General features: G+C 34.8%; 1 protein-coding gene across 3 annotated transcripts in view; it reads left to right on the top strand.

Moving 5' to 3' along the window:
• Window positions 1-12764, top strand: part of RB1 (RB transcriptional corepressor 1) — a 282066-nt gene that overhangs the window by 249753 nt on the left and 19549 nt on the right. For all 3 annotated transcript variants that reach the window (XR_005065830.1, XM_037041693.1, XM_037041700.1), the window contains 2 exons: window positions 5398-5516; window positions 8709-8854. Coding sequence is in view for 2 of the 3 variants with exons in the window: in XM_037041693.1 (XP_036897588.1) it covers window positions 5398-5516; window positions 8709-8854 (265 nt within the window). In the remaining variant the exon portion in view is untranslated. The remainder of the gene's footprint in view (window positions 1-5397; window positions 5517-8708; window positions 8855-12764) is intronic.

The raw sequence follows: 12764 nt of genomic DNA, 5'->3' as shown, positions 1-12764 counted from the left end.
ATGTAGAGGAAAAAAGAATCCCGTAGACATTCTAAGTATGATGTAGGTCATTGACAGTCTAGACTTGAAAGTAATCATTAGGATTTCTGAACTCCTAAACACTTAAAGACATATCACAGTTTAACAATGCATGTTTGAACTCAAGATTTTAGTATAATAGTTTAAAAGTCAGTCTCATTATTTTATAGTTATTTTATACTTTTTTTTCATTGAAATAAAGTACAAAAATCAACTTGTCATGGCTATACTGATGTGCTGAAACTAAATCACGCCAGGAGAAGCTTGTATTACCTTTACAGGTCAAGTCACTATTGTACCTATATCTGTCCCACCTAGGTTTTGAGAGACTGGGGCACGAACAGCCAAGGGGTTTCCAAAATAAGAGCAGGTATAGAAATGGTAACATGTGCATATCAACAAAAACCAATTGCTAGGATCCTAAGTCCAGCTATAAGCCTATCTCTATTAACTCAGATCTCATTCATTCTCAGAATTTAAGGATTAAGAAATTCTGGAAATTCAGAGTAGATACACCTAGAAGTAGACATAACCAAGCTCAAGATCAGTGAAATCCTTCAGTAATGTTGGCTTCAGCTTCTAAGGTTCTTTTTTATTAAAAACAATATAATGTTCAGTCATTAAAAATTTTTCAACACTAATGATATTTGACATCATGAAATCATTTGTAATGGGTAAAGGGTACTAGCTAGATTCCCATAGGGAAAAATCTGGTGATTTTGATTCTCTGGTATAGAGGCTGTGGTTAAGAGGCAGGAATTCTTTGAGGAGAAGGACTTTGATAATTCAATCATAGGGTATGTTTCTGGTGTGTTTTTTTAAATTCTTTACAAATCCTAGTCATCAGTATTATTAATGGATAATTTGATGATGCCTAACTTCAGGGCAATCATGTTTATTTTCATCTTTGAACTTCAGTGTACCCTTCTCATGATTTTCTATTAAGTCATAACCCTCTCTTCCTTCAAAATTTGGCAGAACATCATTAAAATTTCATCATAATCAGACATGCTAACTTCCTTGCATGAACTTTCATACCCTATTCCTCCTTTAATGTCTATTTCACATACTATGTTAGTTTCCTTTATAGTGTTAATTTCTTCTAGTATATAAATTTGTATTCATTTTGCAAATATTTATTATAGGAATTCTCATCTCAGACTTTTGGTTAGCGTAGGATCTTTTCTTGGGATTAGGAATAGTAACTTTCCCACAGTGCTCAGGTAAACTGAAGAGTGACTCTTCAAGGTTTTATTATGACTATTGGAAAGTAACAAGTCCTCCTCTGATATACTTGCTGTGGCCATTGAAGTATTATAATTTCTAATTTATAAACTTATCTAGTAGTAAATTATATTATTTTATCATTTTAATTAATAATTTATTAATGTAAATTATATGTTAAGTATATAATATGCTTCTATAGTTATTAAACCAGATGGTTACCCTGGAATGGAAAATTTTTATATAAGCTCTTATTATTTACTAAATAATGTGAAATGTTGTAGAAAATGGAGATATTCATCTCTGGTTAGATAAGTATGACCTTGTGTGGTTTTCTAGTAGATTATTTACTTGTTTAACTACTGCTGTTTATTATACTAAAAAATTAACGGGTGGATATTTCGCCTGGCCGGCTATGACTGGGAGCAGGTGCTTTGACTGGCTGATATTATTGGAATTATAGTACAACACAACTCATCCAGTAAAGATGGAGGCATAGGTAAATATGCTTCACTTCCTCACACAACTACAGAAAAAATTACAACTAGACCACAAAACAAATATGAACCAGAACTGTTAGAAAATTGAGTTGTATGGAAGCATGAAAACCAAGGATTTAAAGAAGCTACATTCATCCAGACAGGTAGGAGGAGTGAAGATCCAGAGAGGGGTGGAGTAGTGGGAGACACTGTGTGGTGCAATGAGGTGGCAGAACAGAGTCCCATTTTCACCTGTGGTAGATAAAAATCTCAAGAGATACCTGAGGAGCAAATCCTAGCCCCAGGCCAGGCCACAGAGCCTAAGGTTCCAGGGCCAAGAGGATAAATCCCCCTATTTTCTGGCTGTAAAATCCAGTAGGGGTTGGGGCAGCAGAAGAAACTGCAGGATTTTCATGAGACTCCTCTTAAAGCACCTGCATGAACTTAGGACTTACACATACCCACCCCCTCTGGGATTCAACTCCAGGGCAACAGCTGGAAGGGCACCAGCCACATACAGGGAGAAAGTGAAGTGACTAGAACAGGATGAGTGCTAAGAGACAGCTGCCTCTTGGACAAATTTCTAGAAGCTAGGAAGTAGCATTGTTCCTTCTCGGTCCTCCTCCCACACAGAGTCACAAAGCAGGAAAATAGGTTGCCCCACCCTGGCGATTACCTAAGACTGACCCACATAATTTACAGGCACCTTTTCTACATTAGGCCACCCTACTAGGACAGGGAGTCAAAGAAGCTCCACCTAATGCACAGAAACAAACACAGGGAGGCAGCCAAAATAAAGAGACAAAGAAATAGGGCCCTAATGAAAGAATAGACCAAAACTTCAGGAAGAGAACTAAACGGAACACAGATAACCAACCTATCAGATGCAGAGTTCAAAACACTGGTTGTCAGGAAGCTCAAAGAACTCGTTGAGTAAGACAACAGCTTAAAAAAAGACCCAGGCAGAAATGATGGTTACTTTAAATGAAATAAAGAAAAATCTACAGGGAACCAACAATGGAGAGGATGAAGCCAAGAATCAAATCAATGATTTGGAACATAAGGAAAAAAACATTAATCAGCACAGCAAAAAGGAAAAAGAATTCAGAAAAACAAGGGTAGTTTACTGAGCCTCTGAGACATCTCCAAGTGTACCAACATTTAAATCATAGAAGGAAAAGAAGGAGAGCAAGAAAGTGAAAACTTATTTGAAAAAATAATGAAAGAAAACTTCTTTAATTTGGTGAAGGAAATGGGCATTCAAATTCAGGAAGCACAGAGTTCCAAAGAACAGTTAGACTGAAAGAGGACCACACCAATACGCCTCATAATTAAAATGCCAAAAGTTAAAGAGAGAATCTTAAAAGCAACAAGAGAAAAGCAGAGTTACCTACAAAGGAGTTTCTATAACACTGTCAGCTGATTTCTCAAAAGAAATTTTGCAGGCTAGTAGGAACTGAAAAGAAGTATTCAAAATGATGAAAAGCAAGGACCTAAGTTACTGTATCCAGCAAAGCTATCATTTATAATTGAAGGACAGATAAAGTGCTTCCCAGACAGGTAAAGCTAAAGGAGTTCATCATCACCAGGCCATTATTACATGAACTATTAAAGGGACTTATTTATGAAAAAGAAGATCAAAATTATGGACATTAAAACAGCAACAAATTCACAACTATCAACAACTGAGTCTAAAAACAAACTAAGCAAATTATCAGAACAGGAACAGAATCATAAATGTAAAGATCATTTGGAGCATTATCAGCTAAGAGGGGCAAGGGGGAGGGGAATGGGGAAAAATTGGGACAACTGTAACAGCATAATCATGAAAATATATTTTTTAAAGAAGGTAGAAATTAATGAAAGCTTAGTAGAGAAATTATAGAAAAGTTAGTAGAGAAATTACAATTTTAGTGTGTAAAAGTTCAGACTATGGGCCCGGACCACCCAAGTTCAAATTGCTGTTTTGCCATTTATTAGCCTATTTATATTTAGAAGTTAGCTATGGGTTTTTTGTTCATTTTGTAGATGTCATGTATCAAATTAGAAAGTACCCCTTCTTTCCTGGTTTACTGTTTTCTTTCTTTAAAAAAAAATACAAATGGATTTTAAGATGAAAACTTCCTGCATGTTTTTGATATGACTTTTCACCTTGTATTTATTACTGAGGTGAATTACATTATAGATGTTCTAATGTTGAACCAATCTTGCAACCTGGATAAACTCAACTTGATAATGATATGCTATCTGTTTAGCATTGCTGATTTGGTTTGCTAATATTTCTTGTTTAGGATTTTTATCTCTTTTCATGAGTGTGAATGAGTTATAATTTACTTTTTTGTAATGTCCTTCACAGGTTTTAGTCAATGTACTAACCTCATGAAATGAGTTGGAGGATGTTTTTACTTTTTTTCATTCTCAGATCACTTCAAGTAAAGTGGAATTATCAATTCCTTCAATGTTTGGTAGAAAACACTAGTGAAATCAAAGTTGCTTGATATATTTCTTTGTGGAGAAATTTTAAATTACTGACTTGAATTATCTAATAGTTTATTGGATTATTGTGGTTATTTTACTTTACTTTTTTAATTGTTGTGCAATTACAGTTGTCCCCATTTCCCCCCCATTACACTCTCCTGCCCTCCCTACCCCTACCTCCCACATTCAATCCTCCCCCTGTGCCCCACTGTTGTCTTTGTCCATGGGTTCTTCATACATGTTCCTTGACAACCCTTCCCCTCTTTCCCTCATTATCCCCCTTCACCCTCACCTCTAGTTACTTTCAGTTCTTTATTTCCATGTATCTGGTTCTATTTTGCTCACTTGTTTGTTTTGTTGGTTAGGTCCCACTTATAGATCATGTGGTATTTGTATTTTACCATCTGGCTTATTTCACTTAGCATAATGCTGTCCTGTTCCAGCCATGCTTTCCTAAAGGGTAGGAGTTACTTCTTAGGCTGCATATTATTTTATTGTGTAACTGTACCACAGTTTTTTAATCCACTTATTTCCTGATGGGCATGTAGGCAGTTTCCAGCACTAGACTATTATAAATTGCACTGCTATGAGCATTGGGGTGTTCTTTTGAATGCATATTTCAGGATTCTTGGGGTTATTTTTTATTGAATTTTGTTATTTTATAGTTTTGTGGAATTTTCTACTTCCAGTTTATTGACATAAAATTATTTATAACAGTTCCCTATTATCTTTCAAATGTTTATGATGATGATCCCAATTTTTGTTGCTAGAACTGTTTATCTGTCTCTTTTTGTTAGTCAGTCTGATGGGAAGTTTATTTAATTTTCTTTTTTTACAAACTGTATTTTATCTTTTCTTCAATTTCATTAAATTCTGCTCATATCTTTATTATTTCTTTCTTTTTACGTTCTCTTGGTCTTTTCTGTGTCTTTTTCCCTAACTTTAAATTTCTTTTCTAATATAAGCATTTAAAGATATACATTTTCCTATCCATTTTTTTTTAGTGTGTATGTATTGTACCAAAATTGTCAAATCAGTATTCTTAAAGTTAAAAAAATCTCATTCTGACTTCTAAATTGCCGCTGTCGATTGTGACTAAATTTATAGTGCTCACCATGTCAAAAAGTATGATTTTTGACATGTACATGGGGAAATCATACTTACCAATGTTGTTTTAATGTCATCTTGTTTCATATAGGATTCACCTTTATTTGATCTTATTAAACAAGCAAAGGACCGAGAAGGATCAGCTGACCACCTTGAGTCTGCTTGTACTCTCAACCTTCCTCTCCAGAATAATCATACTGCAGCAGATATGTAAGTTCAATATATATTATGTTATTTTTTTCAACCTGCAAGTATATTTTGAGCATAGTGTAATGGGAAATACTATATTAAAGAGCTGTAAGGGAATAGAATTTTGAATAAGACATTGATGCTGCTTTCAAGAAGCAGGAATATAAAATGCATAACACAAATTAACGTCAAATAAAGTAGTACAAACTGCTACTGAAATCACTCAGGTTTGGTTTAAGGAGGACAGTATTCGTGGCAGACATGGCAATTTAACAGATATTGGAGATGGAATAGGATTTCAACACAGACTGGAGAGGAGGAAGGAGACAGAAAAGTGTTCCAAGAGTCAGAAATGGCACAAATTCCAAAGCATAACAACCAGGAAAGTAGTAAATATTCTTTAGGGCAGGAGTGTCAAACTCATTTTCACCAGGGTCCATATCATCCTCATGGTTGCCTTCAAAGGGCTGAATGTAATTTCAACTCCTTAACAGTTAAGGAGTAGTTACATTTATACAGTCCTAAAGTCCTAAAATCACATTTGGCCCATTGAAGATAACTACAAGGCTGATGTGGCTCAGGGTGAAAATGAGTTTGATACCCCTGCTTTAGGGAGTTTAGATAAGTGCATTTGGAGTGAAGCATAAGATAGGCACAGGAGATAGTGTGGCATATGAGACTAAAACAGTTGATTATTGTATGAGAATGGTGGAAGAATTGAGCAATAGCTAACATTTACTGAGGGTTCACTATGTGATAAACAGTTGCCTATGTACTTAAGATATTTTTCATTTATTCTTCGTAACAGTCCTGTGAGGTAGAAGATTCTGCTTTTGGCCTAAGTTATCTATACTATAGGAACTGGAGCAATAAGCTAACTTTCCAAAAGTCCACAGAAATCAAACCCAAGCAATCTGACTCCAAAGCCCAAGTTCTTAAACATTCTAGCTATGCTGTTTTTGATAGAAATCAAAACTTTTTGACATGGTGAGCACTATAAATTTAGTCACAAAAATCATAAAACATTACGTTGTTTTATGATTAGTACAGGGACTATTTTTCAGAGATGTTGTTAACCTGCTAAGTTGTACCTAAATTATTTCTCGCATATTCAGCTACTGCCTTCACATATAAATCTGTTTGCTTGGTAATATATTAATATAAGTAAGTCAAACCTTATTTTTTTCTATAATTCAATAAAGTGGTTGTCAGGAATTATTCTAGGCAGTAGGAATACAAAGGCAAGTAAGATGGACTAGGTCCTGCCCTTCATAGAGCTCACATTCTGGAGGAAGGAAGTAGACAGTGAACTCATGAACTAATATATAAGGTGATTTTGGAGTATAGTAAGTTCTATGAGGAAAATAATAAAAGTGTGGTAAAAGAGAGAACCTAAGAAAGTGATGGTATGTTTAGGGAAGCTTTTTCTGATGAAATGTGCCCCCGAGACCTCAGTGATGAGTGGATGCTGGCTGCACAGAAATCTGCATGGTGTGCATTCCAGGCAGAGCAGACAGCAAGTGCAGTGGCCCTACAGCAGATCAAACTTACCTGGTCTGAGGAACAGAAAGAAATCCCAGTGTGACTGGAGTATAGTAAACAAGAAGAGATTAGTACAAGATGAGGTTGAAGAGGCAAACTGGGCTACACTTTGTATGTTTCTATAGGCAATGGGAAGGATTTTGTAATTTAGAAGGGCAATGGGAAAACATTAAGGTTTTAAGCAGGGATATAGCTTACTATAATTTGTATTTTTACAGGGCCACTTTCTAGCTGCTATTTAAAATACAGGTGAGGTTGGAGGAGGGAATGGAATAGGGCAAAAAAAAAAAAAAAAGCAGGAAGACCAGTTTGGAGATAATTTTAATAGTCCAAATAAGAGGTAGAGGTGATTTAGTCTAAGGTATGTCATTGGAGATAGAAAGAAATGAAAAGATCTCAGATGTATTTAGAGGAAGATTTCTTCATTTGGTATGAGAACTAGGAAAAGAGAGAAAAATATAATTTCTACTGGGGGGGGGGGCAAAAGGGAAAAATGAAATTGGGACAACTGTAATGAATAAACAATAAAAAATAAAAATAATTTCTAGGTTTTGACTTAAGAAACTGAATGTAATATAGAGCTATTTACTGAGATGGGAAAAACAGAGGGAAGAAATCAAAAGCTCCACTTTGAAATTAAAGTACAGAAGTCCAGTAGGTAATTGAATATTTGTGCCTAGAACTCAAAGGAAACTAAATTCTACCCAAGTTCAGTCAGTCTACAATACTATCAGGTGGTGAATTGAAGGGAAATTGAAGGTTGATAGTATGAAATCATTATGGTGGTGATTTCTTTTTCCTGGTGTACTGGTTAATGTACTGCGTGTATTAGAAACATCCATGGTAAGGTACAAATCCTACTTCCTGCTCAGAATTAGTTATCAGCTACTAAACCAAAATTAGAAAGTAGACTTGGATTATCCTGTAAAATAAAGGGCAACATAGAGCAGAATGTGAGAAATTGAGAGACAGCACTTACTAAAATTCCTTCCTTGGTTTATGTTTGACATACAGGGTGGGGCAAAAATAGGTTTACGATTTTGAGTATGTGAAACATGGTTTATTCTCACATTATTATTTATTATTGTATTGTTATCCATATGAACAATTGTAAACCTACTCGTACCCCACCCTGTATTTAGTATACAGATGTACATCTGCTTTGATAATTTTATCTAAAGTATTAATTCATAGAAATCTCTATAATTTAGATAGAGATTTCAAATATGTATGTAAGTTAAATCTTACCATATATATGAACCATAGTTATCAACAAAACGTTTTTAAGAGGAAAGAAATATGGCAATACTACTTTTGGGATAAATATATTGTTCTTTTAAGCTGGAGGTATTTTATGATCTCAATCCTACTATACTTATTAAAATCGAACATACATACTTTGCAGATTTTTTTCCAATAAGGCAGTAATTCCCAGGAAAAGCCATCTATTAAAATGAGTTAGAAATGGTAATGACAAGTTTAGTTTTCTTATATGGACTATCTTTTCAGCTTGTACTTAAATAGCCTGCTCAAAGAATTTGGTATTGAATAACAGATTAAATAGAAAAGGTATGTTTGGATGTATGTTTACAGCCATGTGTGTGCTTGTGAGAGAGAGGGGGGTTTTATTTTCAGGAAACTTACATAAAGACTTTTTTTTCATATATCTAGGTATCTTTCTCCTATAAGATCCCCAAAGAAAAAAGGGTCAACTACACGTGTAAATTCTACTGCAAATACAGAGGCACCAGCAACCTCAGCCTTCCAGGTTCAGAAGTCATTGAAATCTACCTCCCTTTCACTCTTTTATAAAAAAGGTTAGTAGATGATTACTTTCAAGGGCATGGACTCTGAAACCAGGCTGACTAGGTTCAGATCATGGTTCTTCTGCTTACTAGGTGTGACCTTGAGTGAGTCCACTTAATATCTTTATGCCTCAGTTTTCTCATCCGTAAAATAAAAATGATAATAATAATAATCTACCTTATAATTATAATAATTTATCTTGTAGGGCTTTTGAGATCATTAAGTGAATTAATACATAAAATGCTTACAAGTGTGCCTAGCATGTAGTAAGCACTCAGAAAGTGTCAGATGTTGTTATTATTGCTGCTGCTGCTGCTGTTATTGTTATGCTTTGTAAGTTTTGTTTGGAAATATTTGCTCCTGATACTACTTTTGCTGTTCAGGTGTTCAGGTATGCATGAAATTATACAGTTTTGTGTCCCCTAGTACAGGCATCTTTCCTAGTAATCAGGGTATGTAGTAGTCTCTGTTCCTGTGTGTGTAGGGTAAGGCAGGAGGTTGGTTTGCATGTATATGCATGTGTTTATGCATGCAAGTACACACCCATTTGGGGCTCCTTGAAGGAAAGTGAAAAGCCAGATTTCTCTGTTAAGTGCTTTTTTTTCTGATTTCTTCAAGTCAGAAATATTGTAAGAACCCCTTATAAGTGCAGTGGTTCCAAAGTGTCCTCCCAAACAGCAGAATCCAACTTACCTGGAAACTTACAGAAAGGAAAATAAACTACTCAATCAGAAACTCCAGGATGAGGCGCGGTGGGGCAACGGAGGAAATCCTTATTTTAACAAGCCCTCCAAGCAAGTCTGATACACACTAGAATTTGAGAAGTACTGGGATAAATTGTTAACTAAAAAATTCTGATTATATTATGGAAGTTGGTTTTTTTAAATTTAATCTTTATTGTATTTTTTCCATTACCATTTAGTCCTCTTGCTCCCCTCCCCTCAGTAGTCACAACACTATTTTCCATGTCCATGAGTCCTTTTTCCTTTTTGCTTAATCCCTCCAACCCCTAACCTCCCCCTACCCCTAATATCTGTCATGTGCTGTATGAGTCTGTCTCTTTTACTTGTTAGTTCACTTTGTTCATTAGATTCCACATATGAGTGAAATCATATGGTATCTGTCTTTCTCTGACTGGCTTATTTCACTTGGCATAATGTTCTCCTGGTCCATCCATATTGTTGCAGTGGGTTTGCCATATATGGTCTATATTGTGTTTAGGTATGTTCCTTTTATTCTTACTTTGCGGAGAGGTTTTTTTTTTTATCATAAAAGGGGGTTGGATTTTACTGAAAGTTTTTTCTGCATTTATTGATATGATTGTATGATTTTTATCCTTTATTTTGTTTATGTGGTGAATTACATTTATTGATCTGCTAATGTTGTACCAACCTTGCATTCCTAGAATAAATCCCATGTGGTCATGGTGTATGATCTTTTTACTGCATTGCTGTACTCAGTTTGCTTTTTTTTGAGAATTTTAGCTTCTATATTCATCAGGAATATTGGCCTATATATTTTTTTCTTTGTAGTGACTTTATCTGGTTTTAGAATTAGGATAATGTTGGCCTCATAAAATGATTTGAGAAACCATCTCTCCCCTTTGGTTTTATAAAATACTTTGGGAAGGAGAGGTGTTAGTTCTTCACAGAGTATTTGGTAAAATTTACCTGTGAAGCCATTTGGTCTAGGGCTTTTGTTTGTTGGGAATTTTTTTATTACTGCTTTAGTTCACTAGGTACAGTCTGTCTGTCCACTCTGTCAGGTTTCTGATTTGTTTTTGGCAATTGTATGTTTCAAAGAACTTATCCATTTCATCCAGGTTGTCCAGTTTTTTGGCATATAGTTGTTTATAATATTTTCTTACAATGCTTTGTATTTCTTTCATGTCAGTTGCTATTTCTCCTCTTTCACTTCTGATCCTTACTCTTTTCTTCTTGATAAATATAGTTAAAGTTTTATCCATCTTGTTTATTTTCAGAGGTTCAGCTCTTGGATACATTTGTCTTTTGTATTTTTTAGAGTCTATTTTGTTTATTTCTGTTGTAATCTTTATTATTTCCTTTCTTCTAGTGACTTCGGGCTTTGTTTGTTGTTCTTTTTTCAAGTTCCTTTAAGTGTAAAGTTATATTGTGTATTTGGGCTTTTTCTTGTTTGTTTGTTTTTTTTAAATAGGCCTGTCATGCTATGAATTTCCCTTTTAGGATTGCTTTCCCAGTGTCCCACAGATTTGGGGTTCTTATGACCTCATTTTCATTTGCTCCAAGGTAACTTTCAATTTCTTCTTAATCTCATTGTTGACCCATTCATTTTTTCATAACATGTTACTTAGCTTCCATGTCTTTGTATATTTTTCAGTGTTCTTTTTGTGATTGATTCCTAGTTTCCATACCATTATGATTAGAGAAGATGCTTAGTATGATTTTAATCTTCTTAAATTTATTGAGAGTCTTTCTGTATTTGCACTTGAAAAGTATGTATAGTCTGCTGCTTGGGGTGAAATGCTCTGAAGATATCAGTTAAATCTATTTGATCTAGTTGTGTCATTTAAATCTGCTGTCTCTTTGTTGATTTTCTACCTGGAAGATATATCCATTGAAGTCACTGGGGTGTTAAAATCCTCAGCTATGACTGTATTTCTCTCAATCTCTACATCCATCAAGATTTGCTGGAAAAAAAACATTCAAAATTGTGAATTGAACATCTTAAAAAAAATCTTAAAACTTAAATCTCATATTCATGATTGGGAAACTCAGTGTTGAAAAGATGTCAATTTGCCTGAATCAATATATACATAGAATGCAAAAAAAAAAAGATTTGCTTCACATATTTGGGTGCTCCTATATTGGGTGCCTAAAGGTTTATTAAGCTTATATTCCTTTTGTTGGATTGTTTTCTTTATCATTATGTAGTGTCCTTCTTTGTCTCTTACTGCATCCTTGGTTTGAAAGTCTATTGTGTCAGATGTAAGTACTGCTATCCCAACTTTTTTTTTCTTTCCATTTGTATGGAATCTCTTTTTTCAACCCTTTACTTTTAGTCTGTGTGCATCTTTTGATTTGAGATAGGTCTCTTGGAGGCAGCATGTATATGGATCTTATTTTCTTTTTCATTCAGCTACCTTTTGTCTTTTGGTTGGAGTATTTAAGCCATTTACATTTAAGGTGATTATTGATGGGTATGGAGTGACATTTTATTGTTATATTGTTTTCCTCTGTTTTTTTTTTCTTTCTCTCTCTTTTTTTTTTCTTCTTCTTCTTAAAGCAAGCCCTCTAAAATTTGTTTCAGCAATGGTTTGGTGTTAACAAACTCCTTTAGCTTTTTCTTGTCTGAGAAGCTCCTTATTTCTCCTTCGATTTTAAATGATAGCCTTACTGGTTAATGTAGCCTTAGTTGTAGGTCATTGCTTTTCATCACCTTAAATATTCACATCACTCCCTACTGCCTGGAAATGTTTCTGTTGAGTTCAGATGCTGGTCTGATTGGTGGTCCATTGTAGGTAACTCCCTGCTTTTTTCTCTTGCAGCTTTTAAGATTCTCTTCTTGTCTTTCAGCCTTGTCATTTTAATTATGATGTGTCTCAGTGTAGGCCTCTTTGGGTCCAACTTGTTTGGGACTCTTAGAGCTTCCTGGACTTGTTTGACTTTTTTCTTCACCAGATTAGAAAAGTTTTCAGTCATTATTTCTTCAGATCAGTTCTCCATCCTTTGCTTACTTTCTTTCCCTTCTGGTATTACCATGATGCTGATGTTGTTGGCTTTCACATGGTCCAAAAGGTTTCTTAAGCTCTCCTCATTCTTTTAATTTTTTTTCCTCTCTGTCTGGGTGATTTTTTCCTATCTTGTCATCCAAAACTGATTCTGTCCTCTGCTTCATCTGTTTATTCCTTCAAGTGTATTGTTTTTTTTTTCAGCTATTGCA

The sequence above is a fragment of the Sturnira hondurensis genome, unplaced genomic scaffold (genome assembly GCF_014824575.4).
Source record: "Sturnira hondurensis isolate 20B ecotype Veracruz unplaced genomic scaffold, ASM1482457v3 Scaffold0000549, whole genome shotgun sequence".
NCBI lineage: Eukaryota > Metazoa > Chordata > Mammalia > Chiroptera > Phyllostomidae > Sturnira > Sturnira hondurensis.
Note: the sequence above shows the minus strand (reverse complement) of the source record. Positions and strands in the feature narration are given on the sequence as shown.